We start from the raw sequence: 22675 nt of genomic DNA on the forward strand, positions 1-22675 counted from the left end.
CTGAACGCGGATGCTAGAGATAGAGTCTTGGAGGGATGGCCCCACATCGGTATGGGCAGTTGCCCTTGAGGATCCTGTATTTGCATATCGAACTCTTGGATTGTTTTGTCTAGGCATTGTTTTGCTCTAGGCACTATAGAATGGGGCCGGGGGGCTTCTCTAGCTAGTGTTTGATGGACACCCAGAGATGGATGGGACCCTAGATGTGCTCGAGTGGTGGAGGATTAGATTATTGGGCTGCTAAGGCATGGATTAGACCATTGACCCAGCACCATTCATTTGGAAGGGCTGGCCTCTCCGTGAGTTACAGCTGGATCTAGGCGAGTGGTTTGGTTGTCTAGAGTAGGGCACCTGGAGAGATGTGTGGATGTGCCCTTTTCTCCTGCATGACACATTGGTAGTCATGTACAGTTGGAGGCGGTTGAGATAGCGACATTGGATCGAGTAGTGGAGGTCATCTCTAGTTTCTGGTTGCGTTTGTGGGCTAGCCGTCAGCCATGGAAGATTACCTACTTCTTCGAGACAGTTAACTGCCTACCCATCCGACCCTGGCTGGAGCAGATGCGCATTGATGGGAGGTGCCACTCTTGCATGGATAGAGACCTTGAGAAGATCTTGTACTGTCTCTGGAGCTGCCCCACAGCACAGAGGACTTGGCAGGGGCCCTACGGATAGTATAGCTCGGACGAGGAGGATGTAGTGTGACTTTACCTAGGATATGGCAGCCTGGTTGACGGAGTGGGGCCATCACTTTATCCTGCAATTGTGTCACTCCAGTGTGCTGACTTTGGCTGTGTTGGCATAAGAATTGCTCATCTCTGAAATGACATAGAGAAATCTCATCAATAAATCCTGTTCTCTTATGTCAATCTCCTCACTGAACTGTGCTCTCCACATATTAGTTGGCTGTCAAGGGATTCAGTAACTAAGTTTTGAGAGGCTGAAATGATGCAGGATCTGATTCCTTTAATCTAATTGAAGAAGAGAATGGCAGGTGACGTCATCAAGTCATGGAAGGGGATTGTCAGCTTGTACTTGAGAAGACTACAATTACTGCTTAAAGTTTTCTTTGAATGCAGCCTTATAAGCATCTAATAGGGGATGTATTTTAGAGTTTCAAATTACAAAGCAGTATTGATTGAGTACTTTAATCAGATGGTGTATCTATGACAAAGTACGTGACAGATGTTTTTGCTAAATCAATCATCTTGGTTGTATAAGTAGGCTGGAGTGTTCGTCAACTTGTCTATGTTGTCCTTGTAGACTGTTTAAATTGAATAAGTTTTCTTTCCGTTGATGTATTACTCATACGAAGAAAAACTATCTGGCAGTTGTCTGACCTGAGAAATAAAAGAGTGGGGACAAACACTGGTTTGAAAATATTCATAGCTCAGTAACCTCGACGTGAACTTACAAGGAATTGTGTTTATCAATGCCAACATTTCTTGGCTTTATATGAACTATGGCTATGTAATAATGAATCTTGTAGAATGCAGAACTGTTGGTGTGTTCTTTTGGCCATTTTTTAGATACTTTGTAAGGTGCTTTGTGTGCAGGTTTGGCCCTAATAACAACAAACGAGGCATTACTATGGACAGATGGCAGATATTTTCTGCAAGCAACACAGCAACTGAGTAGCCACTGGAAGCTCATGCGGATTGGAGAAGATCTTGTAGTTGAGACCTGGATTGCTGAAGTAAGGACCCATTCTAAGAGCCTTCTTATTTGGAGCATTTTTAATTTAAAAAGCATCTGGCTTTATGCTTAGATCTGAAATAGTGGTGAGTCTGCACAATCTATGTTTGATAATAAGTAAGTTGCAGTGGATCAGTAAGGCTGGAAGTATAAAGACCTTTTCATAATTGTATGCTCATTAGCGTGTGAGTGAACTACAACTACAATTGGATGCTGATTAAGTCAGTGGGGAAGCCGTACTAGCTAGTCTTTCCTCTGCGTAATGGGTGATGGTTGGAAACCTTGTGACGATCATGAGGTTTTAGTATTTCCTATGCATGATGGGGTGATGGTTGGAAATCTTGTGACTATCACAAGGTTTTAACATGCACTTTTTCACCTTGCTCTTAGTTCTTGAGTTCAAGATGTTTTGGATTCATTCAGATGTATGTATGCTCGTGTATATAGCTTTTAACCCATTCTCTGGACTTGAGCAAAAGGAATAAACATTGGAAACACAAAATGTTATAACATTTTCTCTATAAATATACTGGCTGAAGGAGAAGGAAGAGACTGTGCCTTTGTAATAAGGGAGTCCAAGTTTTAGAAGTGTTGCTAGTTAGTTACTCAGTGTGTTGATAATCTCATATGTGTGTACTTCCAGGCTGTGATGACAGAAGTATACTTACTGTGCATGTCCAAGCTGCACATTGAAAGGTTAATGGTTTGAAGATTTTTGTGGACTTTTGTGAATTACAGGACTACGCATAACTTCTAGTTCTTGTGCAATCACTTTGTTGAGAGGTAATTTTTTGGTGTTGTTTTTAGGTTGCAGGGACTGCACATAACTTAGTTCTTGTGCAAGCACTCCGTGTTAGAAACATGGTGAGAGAGAGAGAGAGAGAGGAGTGAAGAAGTGGTACACAAATGTAGAAGAAGTCCCTCAAAATCCTACGGAGTGACTACCCCAGTCTCATTAAAGTGGGGGGCCATCGTGGTGCAAATCAGATTGTTGGGTTCCTTCTGCTGTTCTCCAAGAGGTGCTTTTTAGCCCTCTAAATGGACACCCCCTTGTATTAGGGTGAATCCACTAACCCTCAAAAACATATTGGCTTGACCTAATTTCTGTAGTAGCCATTGTTCCCTTTTTAGCACGAATGCTATCCATCAGCTGGTAAAAGGTATGTCAGCAGCAAAACAAAGTAAGAGAATGGAGAAATCAGCGTGCTTTCATTAACTTTCTCTCACAATTCAGAGAGGGAGGACTTGGGACACATGCACGAAGCCTGTGAAAGGAACACACAAGACTTCACACAACTAGACTTGTGTAGTACAAAATTAAGGTTTCCACAACCCCTAAGGACATGGAAGTGGCACGTGGTAGGCTTTTTTTTTTTTTTTTGAATTGACAAATCTTGTCCACAAGCTCCCCTAGCTGAGATTGATGCCATAATTTCAAAAGGAACACTTGTTGGTCGAATACTTTTTTTTTCATGAAGAAGACTTCTATTAAGTATGAAAGAAACCCGCGTGAGCAAGCTCAAAGCGGAAATACATCATGCTGGGCATGAGGGAAATAAATACTCCTGAGTAAATAGCTGGAAAGAAACCAAGGATGAGGCTGAAAACCAAGGTTGTTGGTCCATTACTGACACCGGATAGTACGTCAAAATGCAGCATTAATTCTAACACCCTCCCTTAATGCTCAATTTAATATCTTGCAACCAAGGTTGTTGGCCCTAGTGCTAGGCCTAACCCATTTATCCTCTAAACGCACAACCAACTTGGCTTTCAAATATTCTATAAGAAATATATCTTTTGGTGTAACCTTTCTGGCTAATCAAATCGCAGCTCTATAGTCAAAACCTGGCAGTCTTAACTAATTTGCGCTGCATAATCAACTACCACTTGATGCTGGAAACTAAAAGCAGCAGCAAAACTTCAACGATTGGATTGGGGATGAAATCGCAATTGACAGAGAGGGAGAGAGAAAACAGGGCAAATGTACTAGGGGCTAGGAAAAAGGGCTGGCCCCCCTTGAAGGTCATAAGAAACTTGATACAAAGCTAGCCGAGCTCTTTTGGAAGATCTTCCTTGTGCTGGTGTTGAGAACTTCTGTACCATCGTTGGACAGTCCTGCTGTAAGAAGACTTGCCCTGCATCGGGCGCACAGGTGGGTTCCTTGGTTCGTCTTCTTGTCCGTTTGACATTTTGGGTGGCACCGGGCGAGGACTTTGGCTGCTTCTCGCACCCTGTTGGGTCCACGTAGGAGGACTCGCTTGCCCTCTATGGCTAGCTTCAAGAGCGCCACTGATTTTGGTCTAAGAGCCTCTGCCTATGTGGATCCATCCTGCATGTTGTTTTCTTCAAGGTGCAAGGTGAATCCAGGGAATGAGACGAAGTGTCTTGGTATGTCGTTATCCTCATTGCCTCCTCTCGGGGGTCCAATTCAGAATTCTATCTGTAGATGTCCATCTCAACGTCATTCTCCACTGCAGCCGAGTAGTTCCCATGCACCATGCATGAGTGGGACTTCAGATGCATGCACTAGATTCACTGGCGGCATGTCAATAGCAGTCTTGTCATTGAGCTCTGGAGTTGAACAGACTTTGGCGTAAGTGGTGGCAGCTGCCCTATCTCCACTATCGCTAGAGGAGGCCATGTCTCTTATACAAGAGGTTTTTTGATGAATTGATTTTCGAGTAAATAGTTACCCCTATTCTCGAAAAAAAAGATACAAGGCTGGCTCACAGGGGAGCATGAACATTGACAATACTCAAATCTGTACAAGAGAGTACAAAGGCTCTAGGTTTACAGCTTTGGGCTGGCAGCGAGAAAGCGTTTGCTTTTTAAAAGCTGGAGCCTTCTTTCTTAGCCTACAATAGTAAAAGCTGGGCTCTTAGAGCTTTCTCCAAAACATTGACAATCCATGGGCTGTCCTCCCGTGGGAACTCTAAAAGCTGGGCGCCACATATCTTAGTGCTTTTCCCTCTCAAAAACTGAGAATTCTTGCACTCTCCAAAGTCCTGTCACAAAACAAAACAATAGCCAACCATTACTATTCAATGTAAAACAAAGGAAAGTACACGTGCTCTAGTTAACCAAAGTCAACTTTCGTTGACCGGAGTCAATAAAAAGATCTTTTTTTTTCTTGGGAGAAGTAGAATTTCATGACATTTGGGTTCAGCTAGACATGGTTAGTTCCAAGGTTTAGCATGATATTGTTGGAGGTAAGTGCACACTAAGTGTACTATTTCCCTAGTCTACATTTGTCTAAGTCTAGTCTAGTCTTTGTGTCTTGAGTGTGTGCCATGTGGCACCTCTACAATTATCCCATAAGCACTCTTGCTTTATGTCTTGTACTTTGGCCCATATATTCATGGGTCACATCGTCGCAATCTATCTATCGAGCTTGTGTCTTGTCTACACTCTTCTCAAGGTACTTCTTGTCTTTCAATCTTGTTATTATTTCACTTCTAGTTTTCTAGTTTCTAGTTCTTGCTTCCATATTCCAACATGGTATCAGAGCAAGGTTGATCCCTCTTCTCTCCCCTCAGTCTGCTGTAGCCATAGCTGCCTCTTCTCAGATTTCTCCCTCGCTCAGCTGGTCGCCATCTTCATCTTCTGCCCGTCTTCTCCACGCTGCTGCCGTTCCTGCTGCCGCTGCAGATCTGCCCGCCATCTCTCTGCCACGCTGCTGCCGTTCTTGCTGCCGCTGCAGATCTGCCCGCCAGCTCTTTGCCAGATCTGCGTGCCAGATCTGCACGCCATTGCGCTGCCAGATCTGCTGCGCAGTTCCGCTCTCTGCCAGATCTGCGCGTCAGATCTTCACAGATCTGGCGCTGCTGTAGCTCCTGCTCTTGCTGTCCCTGCTGTAGCTCCCGCTCTTGCTGTCGCTCCTGCACCTGCATCAACGAACGAAGATTGTCCGTACAGTCCGTACGACTGTACGGAATCCGTACCTGCACGTTTGTACCTGCACAGGCCGCACCTCTCCAGCTGCTATTCGTGATTTGCGCCATCTTCACGGAGATCTGCGCCATCTGTTCGACCTCCTGGACTGCACCTCTTTTTTGCACCTCTGCCTCTGCCTGGGATTAAGGTACTGTGCTTTGCCTATTTCAGTTTGCTGAACAGTCCGTTTTTGCTGGTTCCTCCTGCTTCGATGGGCTGTCACATGCTATGGCCTTGACAAAGTGGTGAGAGAACCAGCTTCTTGGATCTCTCCTTTCATTTATTTCTGTAATATTGTAAGGGAATAGACACTGCCCTTGCATCTTAGCAAGAGGTAAGACCTTCCCACATGGCATCTTCCTCTCATTCTCTCATGTCTATCGACAAATTCAATGGGTCCAACTTTCATACTTGGCAAATCAAAATCAAGTGCCATCTTATGAAAGAAGGTCTTTGGGATGTTGTTCACCGTGCTGCTCCCGAAGATTCCGACACTGAGCAAGTTGTCACTAATGTTCCCACTGCCAAGAACGACAAAGCCTATGCTATCATCTTGCTCGGTCTTGGAGATGATTACATTCATCACATCTCCAACATACAATCTGCTTCTCAAGCATGGATCACTTTGGATACCCTTTTTGGACCCTGATCTAAAAACTCTAAGATTGCACTTATGATTTCATTCTTTGATCTACATATGGAGGAGGGAGCTACTATAGCCTCTCATGTCAATTATCTTCGCAGTCTTATGCTTCAGCTTGCATCAGTGAAGTCCCCCATCTCCAAAGATATTGCTATTGTTGTGCTTCTCAAAAGCTTACCTGACACCTATGCTACTCTTGTCACTACCTTCAAGTATCACAATAATCCTTCTCTTGAAGGTATCATCAATGCTCTCCAAGAGGAAGAAAGAACTCAACAATGAAAGGTAACTGACACTGCATTTTTAGCAAAGAAAGGAAGTTCTAAGGTAAGAAAGCCTTGCACCCATTGTGGCAAAACTAATCATATGGAGAAGGACTGTTTCAAGGCTCATCCATGCACCATTTGTGGCCGTGACAATCACCGGGAGAAGGACTGCTACTCCAAACCCTCTACATCAGCCCCTGCATCTACCGCAGCTCATGTTGCTGCAACATCTCCATTAGCAGATCCTGCTGTTCCTTCCTCATATGATGAGAAGTGGGCTTTCTGATTATTTCTATTTCTTGTCTACCACTTTGACCACCGATGATGTAGGTCAAGGGGTTCTAGTGTCTTGGTCTTTCTGTTTGTCTACAGTCAGTCTTCTGTCTATCTAGTTTTGTTTGTCTGTCTGTCTATTTGTCTATCAATCTGACTGTGTTTTGTTTTAGATCCATCTTGTCCCTACCCTTGTGGACCCATATGAGGATATCACTCGAGGAGGTGTGTCTCAGGATCTTTGTCTATCATGTCTTCTATCTTGTCTCTCAGTCTATCAGTCTTTATGTCTATCTTCTAGTTTTGTCTTTCTGTCTTACTCCTAGTGTCCACTTAAGGAGGGTGTTGGAGATAAGTGCACACTAAGTGTACTATTTCCCTAGTCTACATTTGTCTAAGTCTAGTCTAGTTTTTGTGTCTTGAGTGTGTGCCATGTGGCACCTCTACAATTATCCCATAAGCACTCTTGCTTTATGTCTTGTACTTTGGCCCATATATTCATGGGTCACATCATTGCAATCTATCTATCTAGCTTGTGTCTTGTCTACACTCTTCTCAAGGTACTTCTTGTCTTTCAATCTTGTTATTATTTCACTTCTAGTTTTCTAGTTTCTAGTTCTTGCTTCCATATTCCAATAGATATGTACTTGATCGCTGCAGTTGATATGGCGGGAATTGTAACCTGATATGTATGAATTTCTAGCAGATGAGCTTTATGAATTATTCATCTTACATGAATATTGCTGACTTTACAAGTTTTTCCAATCTGTTTGAGAAAACAATGAAACTGATCTGGTCATAGGAGGCCTACGCAAGTTGGCTATTGGGGAGAACATCTAAAAGAGAATGTCCTTGTCAAGGATCCTCTTAGTCAATAAGACACCACCATGGGCCATGAGAAGTTATTTGTAAATTTCATACTTGGATTTTCTTGAGACGTGTTTGATGTGGTCAGTTGTTACCAATGGTGACATTGTGGATGCATTCGTGCAAACTGATGCCAAAGACCTGGCATTGAGAAACAATATTAACTTGGGGAACGGGATTGCTACCTTCTCATTATACAGTAATTGCAAAGACTGGAAGGATGTGATTTCAGACTTTGATAATGCCTTCAGGCATGCATTTTCTTGCACTATGACAATGTTTTGGCCATCATGGACATCATGAAATGGGAATAAGTTTGCTTATATTCAGTTTTAAATAAAGGCATCATAGCAGGGTCATCATTACATATCTTACCAATAGTTCATGTAGGTAAATGGCTTCATTGATGGTAAGCATTCAGTTCTGCTGTAGAACTTATAAATTGTACAACTGGTTTTCTCATGCATTTACAGAATTCTAATATGTGCATTTACTGAATTCTAATATGTTTTTGAACCATTTACCTGGCATCTGGTTAATACATCACATTGTCACTAAGGCAAGTGACCAAGCTTGGTGAACTGTGAGTGCAGATAGTTTTACAATTGAATCTTGGGGCCTCTAGAAATGAATGACTTCTAGGTTTTTATATCATGTTTTGAAAATATGTTATTCTCACTCTGAAAGTAGAAATCTTCTAATATAATGTGCAGAACTTGGAAAAAGGTGCAACTGTTGGAATCGATCCATGGTGCATATCTATTGAAACTGCCCAGCGGTGGGAGCAGGCTTTTGCAAAAAATGGGCAAAAGCTTGTTCAGCTTGAAAGGAACTTGGTGGATGAGATTTGGGAAGATCGCCCCCAACCAGCTATCCTACCAGTGGCAATTCACCCAATACAATTTGCTGGGCGCTCATCAGAAGACAAGCTGAGAGAGCTGAGGGCAAAGCTTTCTCAAGAGAAAGCTGGTGCTATTGTCATCACGACTCTTGATGAGGTTTTTTTCTGTCTTAAAGTTTCTCACTGGTCTAGTGCAAATTTCTTTTGGTCCGATAAAGATGTATAATTTGTTTTGTCATAGTCCACAAAATGATGAATTTATGACAAATTCAGCTGAGGTGTCTAGTGGTTGTAATGTTCAGGTTGCATGGCTTTACAATCTGAGAGGTCAGGATGTGTCCTACAATCCAGTTGTGCATTCATTTGCTATTGTGACACTGCATTCGGCTTTCTTCTATGTTGACAAGCGGAAACTCAGTCCACAGGTACTTTTCGAGACTCCATGCCATGGAATTCATCAGTTTACGTCTGTGGTCAGTTGAAAAAATTTCTTACTAGAGAGTTTGAGTGTGAAACTGGTGGGGTATAAGTATTCAGTGTATGATTAGAGCGCATGACGGATTTTGTTTTTTCAAGTATCCAGTGTATGCTTGTCATCTAGATAGATGAGACTGCTAGTAGAACAATGTGGAGATTTGTGTATGAAAATCTGCTGTAAGTTGACAACAGTGCATCGAGATTTGTTCCTTTGTCCAAGCACCATGGCTCTTCCTCAATGTGGTCTTAGCTAGCTGACGATTGCAAAACTGTATCATGGAATGGTTCAATAAGGGCTGACTCATGCAGATAAACATTCTTGTGTGTGCTGGCAGCATCTTGTCCCTTTGTCCTCTCATGTCTCATTCTCGTATGGCATGCTGATCTATAATCAAGTGGAGGGTGATCTGATGATAGACTGAAGAGCCTAACTGAAGCCGAAAGGCTGATAGTTCAACTGCTGGAATCCACCTCATGCACTAGCTTCCAATCATTTCCTCACATATGGTGACTGCTTAAGCATTGTAAAAAGTGACATAGAGAAAGGTGCCACCACCATAGCAAAGGTGGAGTAAAGGATGCGATGAAAGCCATGTCTAGAGATGTATCTGTAATAATTGATGACTAGTGCACAGGATTTGCTGATGAAGACACTTAGTCGGTGTGTAAAATCTTTTAAAATGAACTTACAAAAATAAAATTTAAACACTTGCACCTGTATAATAATAAATGATGAGAGAGAAGTGAAATGGCATCTACAATGGAGTATTCACATAGCCTTATGTGAAATGGTCACAAATAGAAAGTGATCATGTCTGTCTCCACACTTTCACAAGTGGAAGTACCATTCTGTTGACGGTATTGTTTGATTCTTCAACCCTCCCCTTCCTATATGCCATCAGATTGAATATGTTCACATCTCCATCCCAACATTTGTATGATGGTAGTCTATGAAAAAAGGGTACAGTTTAGCCGTTTTCCCTTTTGTGCTAGAGTGGAGAAGCACATAGGCTCTCCCATGATTCTTGACTAAGCATCACGCACCTTTTTTTTGGGCTCTCATTAACCATTCTCGTCTTGTGAAGACAGAAATTCGTGATTTCTTTCCCTGTAACACACTGAGGTGTAGTAAGAGGGATTACACTCGTAAAGGTGTGAAAGTGATTCATTACCTACAGTTGAAGGAGTAGAGAGCTACGTGAATCCTTGCATTTCAAATTTATGTCTAGTGATTGTAAGTAGGGAAAATTTGCACCTGATGGGTTAAATTGAATTATGGCTTCTACAAGCATTATTCTGCTTGCACAATTATGTGTACACTTCTTTTTGTGGTTAAAGTGATAGAGAAAGAGTGTAATTTATGGCTAAAATCTCTTGCAGGTGGAAGAATACTTGACTTCGATAGGTGTTGAGATAAGAGACTATGGTGCTATCTTGCCTGATGTACGGTCTTTTGCAGCTGGGGAAATGAAGGAAGGCTTGTCCGATAATGCTTGTCAAAGTGGGACATCGTGTAAAGAAAACTCTTTTGATCAAAATGGTAAAGGAAGAAAGGACCGACTGGTCACAGAAGAAAATGATTATAAAAAGAATATAGAGGATAGAACTCATGGGGAGAGTGAAAAAGAACAGGCAGGTTCAGCTCTTGCAAATTCTTCAGGTCTGGTAAGTACAGCAGAGGATAAAAGTGGCCTTGTTTGGATGAATCCTGGAACTTGCTGTTATGCTCTTTATGCAAGGCTTCCCTCAGATAAAGTTCTGCTACAATCATCACCTTTGGCTCTGGCAAAGGCCTTGAAGGTAAAGTTATTGTCATTTGGCTTCCACAAAATCCAATACTGCTTCTTGAAACATCATGCTGATATTATCTTGTGTTTTATGTTTGGCAAGTCGATAACTAAATAATTATTTATGGAATACGTAAGGCAAGCTTTTCTGATTGTCCTCGATAGTTGTTTTACTCATTTATCTACATTCATTTTACGACCAGATTTTCAGGCAGACTTTTGTATAAGATTGAATAAGCTTTTGTTTACCTTGCAAACAGTTCAGGAGCCAATATTTCTGACACTAAGATATTTGAGTTTGGTGTTCTGTGTGTCCTACCTTGGACTCGTGTTCCCTATGCTCTGCAACTCTCTGGATTCTGCATAGGGACAGAGATCTGCAGACTAAGTGCCCTTCACACATAGTTAGAAATACATGTGCGCACACACGTGAACTGCTGCAGTGGAAATGCCAAAATTTGCTCAAATGAAAGCTTACAACTCGGAATGCAGAAACTAAACTGCAAACACACGATTAACCTCACATATAGCAAGCCTTATCTGAGGAGGTGAGTAGGAGAAGCTTCCCTGAAGCCAGACTTCAGCCCCATCCTATGTGGCAGATTGACACAATGTCCCTAACGAAAATACATCAAACACATGCCTTAGGTTGAATGTTTTGATTTGATTGACTGCTATCAGTGTGCCCAATCACAATGCAGCAAACACATGCCATAGGTGCAATATTTGCATTTGATTGGCTGCCCTAGAGTGAGTGGCATGATGATGCATGCATGCGTGACAACTGGCAGGCCCACAAGAAAGAGACCAATGGACTGGTACCATGTCGCAGCTATCGTTTTGATCCATGATGGATGTATAGGAGGGCTTGCAGCATCATGTGGCCCCTAAAAAATTTGTAACCCTTGTCCATGACATAATGTCACGGTCCACGGATGTCCAACTTAGGACCTAAGGTCTATCTACCTTTTTTTAAATCCTAACCCAAAATTCCCCCAAGGGTAATTTAGTGAACTAACTGCACAGTTCACCACTTTTACCAATAGAGCCTCAGATCACCATGGTGGCATGTGCCCTGCCTCGATTTGGAATTGGTCGGATGACATTATGAGCTGCCCTACATGTTCCCCGCCATTCCCTGGCATTCCACCTTCTGGGACTTTCACCCCTTCTACGCCACGCCGACAAAAGTGCAAAACATCTTCACCTCTATGGCATTATGCAACTGTATGGCATCTGCACTTCTATGACATTATGCACATTGCAAACATCTTCATCGGTGTACATTTCAGTTTTCTATGGATTTCAAAAAATAAATTAAAGCTGAAATGGAAAGTTTAAAGCTGTTAGATGTGATTTTGTTTCCATATGATTTGATGATGTGTCATACGATGTGACATTCTCGTTCCCCCTTCTACATTTCCCCATCCCGAAATGTTTGCATTTTTGCATTGGATGTTCCTAGACCGTATTCATTCTCCCCGGTAACTATGGTACCAGCACTACTCATCTCCCTCGCTGCAAGCTGCATAGATGGTGAGAGGGCCCTCCATGGTAATCTCTGTCGATGTGCATTTCTCTAGCCAAGCCATCTGACTTGGTCCATATAGGTAATAATTTGGAATGGGCATCTATGTGGAGGGGTCTTGTTTCAAACTCTGCTACGATAGTGTCATGTGGGGTACATCTCTTCTTCCGGATCATGTAAGATATCATCATGACTTATAACCTCCCCAAACTAGTCCATTTGTCCTCTCTAAGGTTTGCCACCCAAAAGACACCTGCATAAAAGGCCGTTAGTCAAACTGGAGAATCAAGGAGGCATGATTTTGTATTCATGCATTGGAACTATGCTTGGAAACATTGATTCTCCAATCTCCACAAAGAAGCATGTAGTCAAGCATGCCTTTTACGCCAGTTTCATGGTAAACTTAGGGCGTGTGAAAACGCTTCCCAAGTATACATAGAAGCTGACTATCCCACTGGCTCCCTTTTAAGTGCAGAAGCCTTGTGTTGAAGTCGAACATCAATAGTGTCGAAGATTTTAATCTTGGTTTTACCTAAATTGACCCTCCTGTCTGTGCCTTCAAAAAAGTCTTGCAAAGCTGTTATATATAACCTTGTGTATGAAGGGTGCAATGCATCTCTAGTTTGAGTAATGAATTGCTCTGCCCATATACGTGTGTCCATGGGTGAAAAGAGAGTGACATCAAACTCTGAAAACATCATGAGAGTATGCCTCCTCTAGGGAGGACTAGAGAGAGAGCTGTTTATAAAAGCCATTCTAAAGAGGAAAGGATCTTTCAAAGGGAGTTCGTTCATAACTGATCCACTGTTGAAGAGTACCAAATTTAACCACTCTATTACTGAGTTGAATTGGTGAATGCTGTCGATTCATGTTTATTCTATGTAGCACTGTTTGCTGTGTCAGCCTGAATGGAGGCATTCTGTGATACAGCATCCGGTGGAGCTTGAAGGATTCAGAAAGTCACATATACGAGATGGGGCTGCAGTAGTTTCTTACCTTGCATGGCTTGACGAGAAGGTTTACCTTTTCTATCCTTATACCCAAGTTTTAATTCTCCTTAATAGTGCTGGGAAGCTGCATCTTCAGCTGCCAATCTTCTTATTCCCTTTCCAGCAAGTACATTATTTTCTTTAGAACTGAATGAAATTGTTGTTTAGAACTTGGAAAGAACTTCAGGGGTTCTGAAATTGCTTAAGAGGGTTGAAGGTTATGTAAATTGTGAGAAGAGACATGTGAAAAGAAAGCCTTGCCTACAAGAACACTTTGAAACTTTTGGAAGTAGTCTCCTTTTTATTTCTTGTTTCCTTGATTCTTGCCAATGCTCTGAATGTATTATTTCCGGACCTGGTGTCGTTCTGACTCACAGCTTGCCTTCTTGTGTGAACCTTAAAATTTTTAGATGCAGGAACTTTATGGGGCTGCAGGTTACTTTTCTGAAAGCAAGGGTTCAAACAAAAGGAAACGCTTGTGAGGCCCCTTCTAACTTGTAGTTTAATATGATTTGCAGTATAATTCTTAAGTTGTAGAATTCAAAAACTCTGGCTTCTTTGTTCGGTGCATGGAGAACATAGGTCTTTGAAAGTGGCTACATTTCTGATTGAGCACTGAACTAAACTCATTGATGGGATCTTAGCTTTTAAGATGAACATTTATTCCAAGCCAATGTATGTGGAATATGGCATACGATTAGATAGAGTAAAATCCAGCTTCACAGTCAGCCTAAGTGCTGCGTCCCCCTAAACATCACAAATGTGCACGCAATGTGCAAACGCGTGTGCATGAACACAATCATGCACATGTGCATGTTTGCACACACACACACACACACACACACACACACACACACACACTTGGTGTGAGAGAGAGAAAGAAAGAAATATTAATGTCCGCGGAAGGCCTCACGGGCCTATGGGACAAAGTACACCAAATAGAAGTGGAAACTCACACAAGCCTCAAAGGGCTGAAGCAAAGGGCACGCTAGGGCCCTTGCTGAGTGCTATGCTAATCTAAGCTATAGCTATGGATCCAAAAAACTCATTAACTCAAAAAAAACTGGAGTTGAGAGTCCGGCACTGAATCAAAAGCCAAAACCTGGCACCGTAGTAGCTGTTCTGTGGGCTGCAAAGATCTCCCGGATCTGCGTGTGTCGAGCTATCTCATGGTGTGGTGGAGGGCATGGTCTCCTCAACCTTTGTATGCAGTGCTATGTCAAGAATGACTCCTCGTCTCGGGCAATTGGCTCTAAGGAGGAGGGTGGAGATAGGTCGAACCTCGATGGTGCATGCCCTGGTCCCTCGTCATGTGTGGACTCTACGTCACTCGGTTGACAGTACCATGTCATCTCCCTCCACTTATCCACAATGCTTGTAGGTTAGCTAGCTCCTCCTCCTCCACCCCATTGTGTCCTGGAGTCGGCTCAAAGCCATAGAAGTCTATGACATGTCGCTGCGCTCGGTCTTCCCCCACAGTCTGTGACGGTGTATCTTCTCGCTGTTGTCTAGTTTGACGTAGTAGCGTGTCTGAATGTGGTCTCATCTCAATCAAATAAAGCCCAATGCAGACTTGGTCTTGAAAATGGATCAGTTGCGTGAGAGTGGACCAAAGCCTTGTCCCTCTTGAAAGAGGCAGTGGTATCGCCCTCAGATCTTGTAGTAGGCTGGGCAGACACATAAGAAGTGGTCCTCTGTCTCAATTTTTCCCAGTGTGCATAACCTGCAAATCCGCTACTCTCTAGGTATCTCTGCAGCTCTACCTGCCTCAATCCCGAGCTGGTTTGATGAGACCCGCATCTGCCCGATGGCAATCCTCAGTGCATGTGAGGCTCCTCTGTCCTCAAGGTACCGGGCTCTAATGACGAGTCCATCCTTTGATGACCTCGAGAAATGGTTGCAATAGAATTGCACCTTGGTACGAAGCATTGTCCCCCCCCCCCCCCCAAAGCATGTTATGTAATTGGAGGAGGTCTAATCGTATGATACAGTTAATCTCATCTCCAGGGATCGACTCGGGCGGTGCATCCATGCTGTACAGGACGGGGGAGCCGGTCCATGACTGGCGAACAATGCGGATACACATGCATACCAAACCGTGTCGGCCTCACTCTCTGCTAGCTATATGGACGACTGTAGTGCTAGTCTCGGTAATCTCCAGTGAGGTAAGGTCCATAGTCTGTGGAGGAAAGTCACTGTCTAAAAAAAGAGCATCAACCTGAAGAGGTGTCATGGAAAACTATGCCTGCACTATCTGATGGGGGGCTGAGGGCTTATTCCGCATCATCCTAGAACCCATAATCACCTATAGCCGCTCAAATCTCCTCCAATCTGTCGCTGAGAAGTCACTCCCGTGGAAGGGTGTTGCATGCATGGCAGTCAGTCTCACTAGTATGTCGAAAAGCCACCCCTTCGTAGGGGGTCCTGAAAATGTGCCTAAAAGCAATACCTCTCAAGTCGGGCTAAAGCTTCTTATCCGCATGTGACCATGTTATGGTTGTATGAGTGACCCTGAGGGTTGGCCTTGAGAAAATTGCCCCCAAGTATGCATAGGACTGCACGATCTCCACTGGCTCGCCTCGGTAAGTGAAACTATGTCGGGTTAGGTGTTGAAGATCATGACCTTGGCTTTCCCAAGGTTGACTGTCAAGTCTCTCTCCCTGCAAAACACCTCCAATGCCTTAGCAGTCCCTCTGGTGAGGATGATATAAGGACTATGTCATCCGCATAGAGCAAAATCTATATCATTAAAGCTGCCAATAGTGATCCCTCACCTTCCAGACGGTCAATAAAAGATGTGATCTCATCAATATAGAGCCCAAAGAGAGTCAGTGATAGAGGACACCCCTGCTGCACATCGATGGTGCTCTCAATCCAGTTAGATAGACCTCTCGAGGCAAGAACTCTCCCTCTAACGGACTCATATAAGCTCATCACCTCCCAAATCAAGACCTCTAGGATCTGCATCTCCTGAAGCCTCTTGATTAGACAGGAGTGTGGGATAGTGTCGAAGGCCTTCTGGAAGTCTACAAAGCTAGCATAGACGATCTTGTCGTCTCAATGAGGGCTCTCAAAGTGAAGATGTGATCAAGGGTGGAGTGTTGTCGTTAGAAACCTGCCTGTCCTAGAGTCGGCTGTCCATGCGCCTCTGTGTGATTGCTAATCTCCCTTTGTAGTACCGATCCATAGATCTTAGCCAAAGTGTGGCCCCCCATCATGAGAGTATGGTAGTTCCCAATGTCCATGGGGTCCTCTGCTTTGTGTATTGGCACAATGGTGGTAGTGCTCCAAGAGGATGGGAAGCCTATCATCCAGCTCCCCAGCCTTCATCACTCCAAACAGCTCCCCTCCAGCCTCTTGTGTGCAGCCCTGAACACCTCCGGAGTTGGCACTGATCAGCCTCAGCCATTGGCCTTCAGTTCAGCCTCTTCGGAAGGTGTATACGCAGTACCACAGTTGAGGTTTCGGACCAGCAAACGGAGTAAGGTTAGGGTACTGTTTCAGCAACTTTTTACAGCTTTCTTTACATGTTTACACAGCTCACTTCTCAGCTCTATATTTCAGTCATCTCTCAGTCTCTTTAGAATCTATTACTCCTAGATTTCAGTCTCTCACTCATGCAGTAACCCTGCATTCCGGTGGACAGCACAAGCCTCTTCCTTGCACTTGCAGAAGTGCCCTACATTGTTAGTATGGACAGCATCAAGGTCTCGGTATTGGTCGGCATTGTCTTTGGGTCTGCTATACGTGTGCATACTATACTCTTCAGAAGCACGTTTCCGTGCTCTCTCAAAGAGTGTTATTTGTATTTCTCAGTTCTCTAAGTAGGTCTTCCTGCATCAACTCGAAGAACACTCATCCCAACTAGAAGAAAGCAGAGGACATCTGGACCAGACAAAACAACGTCTGGAGAAAAAAGAAGCAAAAAAGTCGCTGGAAGAAAGAGGAACCACATATTTTGAAAAACTGCTCTTGTTGATGCGTGAGGAATGCAAGAATGAGGAGGCACTGCGATGCGTGGAGCTTGCCCAGGCAGAGAGGCAACAAAAGCTAGATGGAGAGGCGATGCTTCTCTAATACAAATAGATGTTAGCCACTATGCAGGCAAGTTTGAGCGCAACAACAGTCACCGCCATAGCTTCGTCATCGACAAAGGTAACACCACTCACCCAGTCCACTCCAAGTTTCGTTAAGTACGATGGTAAGTGTGACAACTATTCTTCAGTTCATTCATCAGCTCGTAGCTCATTTTTCGCTATCGCGGATTAAAGATGAGCAAGACAAAGTCCACCTAGCAGCCTCTCATTTTACCGGTGAGGCGGTTACCCGGTGGCAACATTGGGCTAGTAAGCATACGAACCCCTAACAACTTTTAAGACGAATTTTGTTTGGGTAACGTTTGTTATCGACCTCAAAGCTCGTTTTCTACCGTTGCAGTATATGCGTAACTTGGAGGATGAGTTCTCTCGTCTCTCCGAAAATGGTTTGCCTGTGTTGACTTACAACAACCAGGTCATCACTTTGGCGCAGCAGTTGGGCGTGTCTGAGAGTGAGAAGATGAAGCAATTCATTCGAGGATTGGACAGTAACATCCGTTTTATCATCCGAAATTTTGGCTCGCCCGATTACTAGCGGACGTTGACCCTCGCCCAGAATCAAAAGATGATGTTGAATGGAGGAAAGGCCAAGCAGGTCCAGAAAGATTCTAAAGCCTCGTAGCAGTCAAACAACACAGCGGGTAAGGATAAGAAGAAGACAACCGGTACCAAAAGAAAGACGGCCATGCTTCTGGTCAAAAGAAGTCCAAGCCATAGATGATTCTGGATGAGAAGGCTAAAGCGAGCATTACGGGAGGCTATCTACAGCTCGACAAACAAAAGCGGTTCAACAATAATATCGTTGCTTTCATTGCCACTACATCGTTGGGCATGGCAAGAAGGATTGTCCAAAGTGGCTTGCGGAGAAGGTTGCAAAAGCGCCTAGTCCGTCGCCAATGTATTGGCTCTTCCAGCCCCGCCACCATCCTCAGTTACAAATGCCGTCTTCCCTGCTTTGAACGCCGTTCCCACGGTGGTCTTTCAAGGTAAGGAGCGCGACCTCTCAAACCAAAAGAAGGCGCTCATTTGAGCGTATGGCACAGCTACGGGGCATTAGTTCATTGTTCTATTCGACATGGGGAGTTCAGAAGATGCCATCTCCCCTCAGCTTGCCAAGACAGTGGGGTGCACTTTGGTGCCTCACGAGTTTGCATTGGATGGGTTCACGCATGCGGCTTGCGCGCACACATCACTCATAAGGCCATCCATTTTACTTTTTCAGTTCAGAAGGCTATTTTTACGCGGGATTTCATTTTGACACCTTTGATGGGTGCGCCATGATCCTAGAAATTCAGTGCTTTCATGAGCATGAAACGATGCCTGATTGACGACAGGACACCTTCACGATTGTGGAAGGTTTACCTGAGCTCGCCGAGATACGCGGTGATCGGAGCATACTAGGGATGTCATTAAAATCTCATATTCAAGTAGGTTGTGCCGTCGGCAAGGGTGCCATGTGTGCACTTGTTTATGTCCAGTGCCAGATCATTGCAGTTCAAGCTGCTCCTTCGATGGGGCAAGCCATGGAGTTCCAAGCTCCGAGATGATCTACGACCCCAACTACCTCTTGACAAACCGGAAGATCATCGTATTGATTTGATTCCGGACTCCACGCCTCCAAGTAACTTTCCTTACTGATTGTCTAAACTTATGGAGGGGGAATTAGAGCAACAATTGTCTCAGTTACTGCGTGCAGGGTTTATTAGACCATCATCTTCACCATTCGTTGCGCCCATTCTATTTGTGGCAAAGAAGGACACCCATTCTATTTGTGGCAAAGAAGGATAAGTCTGCACGATTATATGTAGACTACAGAGCACTCAACAAACGTACAGTGTGTAACAAGTTCCCTATGCTCGGCATCGAGTACATCTTGGAAAGACTCAATGGTGCAGTTTTTTCTCAAAAATCAATCTCAAGAGTGGCTACCACCAAGTCCGTATTTTTGAAGCTGACATCCCATAGACGGCTTTTCGGACAGAGCGAGCTCTTTACGCGTTCGTAGTCATGCCATTTGGTCTAAAGAATGCACCACTAGCGTTCAATAAGATGATGTCTCGGGTATTTGCATATTATGTTGGGAAGTGCCTGTTCATCTTTCTCGATGATATCCTTATATTTTCTGCTATAGTAGAGCAGCATATAAAGGATGTGCGATGTGCCCTACAATTGTTGCTGCGCGATAATCAGCTATACCTCAACGCAAAGAAAAGTGAGTTCGGGCTGATGGAGATCCAGTATTTGGGATACATGATTAGTGCTCAAGGGATTCGCTTAGACCCAGAGAAGATTCAAGCTATCACCAGTTGGGCTGTCCCGACGATAGCTCAAGAGATCCGGTCCTTTGTGGGTTTGTGTCAAGCCTACAGCTCACACATGGATAGATTCTCAACACATGTAGCCCCTCTTACAAATTTGTTAAAGGAGTTAAGACATGCATATATAAAATTCAAGTTACAGACAAAGCTTTGCAAGCCTTCCATGACTTACAACTATTAGCCACAATAGCACGAGCTATGAAGATCGCCTCTTGGGATGATCCATTTCTGGTAATTACAGACGCTAGCAATGTCGCCATCAGGGTAGTTTTACAGCAAGAGGATAGGCCTGTGGCATATTACAACAGATCGCTCAACGATGCCGAAAAGAACTATTCAGTTTATGATAGAGAGCTCCTCGGTGTCATCCAGGCATTAAAACATTGCAAGCCTTTCCTCCACGGACGGACTTTCACGGTCAAGACAGATCACCAAGCCCTTAAGTGGCTTTAGACAGTGCCTAGTTCACAATGAAGTGATCGGCAGCATCGGTGGAGCCAGATATTCCAGCAGTGGGGGAATGATCGAGTACGTTCCCGAGAAATACAACCCCGTTGCCGACGCAAGTCGGAAAGGTTCAATCCAAACCATTGAGAAGGCCATTGTGGTTGAAATCAAAGGAAAGGATGTTGATAGTATGCGGAGTCAGCAGAGTTTGGCACTCAGTTGTAGTTAGCCACGACTCTTGCTCTAGGCCATTACTCAGTAGAGGACGGTTGGCTTTTCTATAAGAAAAGATTGTGTGTGCTTAAAGAAAAACGACAGTTACTTGTTCATGATGCCCTCATTGGTGGTCATCGAGGTATCAATGGTACTTTGGAGAAGTTAGACCGCTATTTCTATTGGCCAAAATTGCGGAAGGACGTATACGACTATGTTAAGAATTGTCAGAGATGCCAAAAAGTCAAGGCTTCCCACAAGAAGGCGGCTAGCTTACTTAAGCCATTGACGGTCCTTTTGATGACAAAAATAATGAGACCAGAATTTCTATAAAAAATCAGTAATGTAAGCTTAGTTAAACAGTCTTAATACATGGGTAACTTCGTGCTCGGTTGATGACATAAAAGGTTCAGTTATTAGTACACCTTTTTCTCCCTATCAACTCTCTCTATCTATTCGCAATGCCATTGGGTTATGGAATTCTAAATTTGTATGATTGGACTTATTCTAGTCTTACAAAGGTATATATTTGTATGGAATATTATCTAAGCTTGCTTAGCTGAGGTATTTCTATTATGAGTTTTCATGTTGTCTTGCTGGTGTGGATGAATTTTTCTTTCTTTGAATTGATTGTGAAATTTAGTACCCTTGTGTCTTTGTGCCCTGTTTCAAAAAGACTCTCATTTTTCTACCAACTGACTCACATGCTCGGTGAAGTGAAGAAGGTTAACGAGGTTTTCTCTTTTTTCTGAATAACTTGCATGAATGGGCATATTCTTAGCGATTTGATTTGCTGTTTTGGTTTTGGACTTATGTAGAGAAGAAGAGAAGTTGACTGAGGTGTCTGTAAGTGACAAATTGGAGGAGTTTCGAGCAAAGCAAGAGGTTGTCATCAACTTTTCCAATGGACTGTTTTGTTATGCTTTGAATGTGGGCTTTTGATTGCCACATTAAATGAAAAATGGATAAAGATCATATGTGTCAACGCCCATAGAAAAGAACCTCTCTCTCTCACACACACACACACACACACACACACACACACACACTTTTTTTTTTTTTGAGTGAAAAGAGTTATTTTTATACTACACAGTCACAATCCCAAAGTAGGATGTGCTCAAGTACATCAAGGGAAGATTTTAAGATATGACAAATATAAATCATGATCAAAAGTCCCCATTTGCAAGCAATCAAGAAAAGATTGCTGCAAAGAGTGCCATAGGATTGAGTAATACTAAGATATAAGAAAGAGCAATGATCTCCACTAGCTGTGCAATTAACTGAAGGAGTATAGGAGGAAAAAGGGATCATTAAAGACTCTATGATTTCTATCTTTCCAGAGAGTCCATAGTGCCTAATATTGAACCCATACAAAAAACAAATCAAAACCTTGTCGGTGTGGGTGAATCCCAAATAACTAGAAAGATTTTCCAAAAGCTGCACTGGGAAATCTGGTTTGTAAACACTGGCGGAGCAATCCCAAAAAGTCAGGAGTGTGAGATCAATGCCAAAGAAGATGAGGCACTGACTTTGTGGAGCCAAGCATCTGTGACAAATAGGAGGCGAAACATGTCTGCGTGACAAAAACCGTCCAGATGGAAGAACTCTAGCAATATTCTCTAGAAAAAAACTGTTGTCAAAGAGGAAATTTAGATTTCCAAATCTTGCGCAATCTCCGTTGCCACCATTTTGCGGGACGATTCATATGCCAAAGGTTGTTTGCCCGTTGCGAAACCCAAGGCAAGGGCTAAAGAACCTTATACAAAGAAGAAACTGTTATGTGAGACAGCTTCAAGGGACGACATGCCAACCTTGGCAAATGAAGTGTCCAGTCTTGAAGCCGATCCTGAATTTGCAAAGGAGGTATTGGAATATAAGGTTGAAGCATATGAGTAATATGATACCAAAAAGGACGGTAATGCATGCCAAGACTGAATTTTGCAGCAGCCTGAGGAAAAGAAAGAGGGATCTCATCATCATGAATCACATCTGCAACAGAATGGATCCTTTTAATACTTAGGAAATAAGAACGTCGAGGCTCTTGCCAAGCCAACAAAGGGGAAATTGCTCTTGAACAATGTATGCTTTCAGAACGTAAAGAATTGCCCTGTAAAGAATCCCTACCATTCCATTTCAAGTGAGATAGAATATATTTCCAGTCGATCAACATTTTGGAGATGAGTGGGCAGCCTTTGATTTTTCCCTCAATAGAACCTTAAATAAAATCCCAGGGAGTAGGCTGCCAATAACCAAAAGCAGGTGTAGTAAGTTGAGAGAGCAAATGATGCATCATAGCAGCCC

The 22675-nt window shown here is 43.4% G+C and overlaps 1 protein-coding gene across 2 annotated transcripts in view; it reads left to right on the forward strand.

Annotated features, from left to right (window-relative positions):
• Positions 1-22675, forward strand: part of APP1 (aminopeptidase P1) — an 89872-nt gene that overhangs the window by 25413 nt on the left and 41784 nt on the right. For both annotated transcript variants that reach the window (XM_087373828.1, XM_087373827.1), the window contains exons 3-9: positions 1557-1696; positions 8391-8675; positions 8821-8943; positions 10376-10795; positions 13241-13327; positions 13710-13777; positions 21193-21259. In XM_087373828.1, coding sequence (XP_087229954.1) covers positions 1557-1696; positions 8391-8675; positions 8821-8943; positions 10376-10795; positions 13241-13327; positions 13710-13777; positions 21193-21259 — 1190 coding nt within the window. The remainder of the gene's footprint in view (positions 1-1556; positions 1697-8390; positions 8676-8820; positions 8944-10375; positions 10796-13240; positions 13328-13709; positions 13778-21192; positions 21260-22675) is intronic.

Source organism: Dipteris shenzhenensis, chromosome 4 (assembly GCF_047967505.1).
Source record: "Dipteris shenzhenensis isolate YYH24624 ecotype China chromosome 4, Dip_SZ_1.0, whole genome shotgun sequence".
Lineage (NCBI taxonomy): Eukaryota > Viridiplantae > Streptophyta > Polypodiopsida > Gleicheniales > Dipteridaceae > Dipteris > Dipteris shenzhenensis.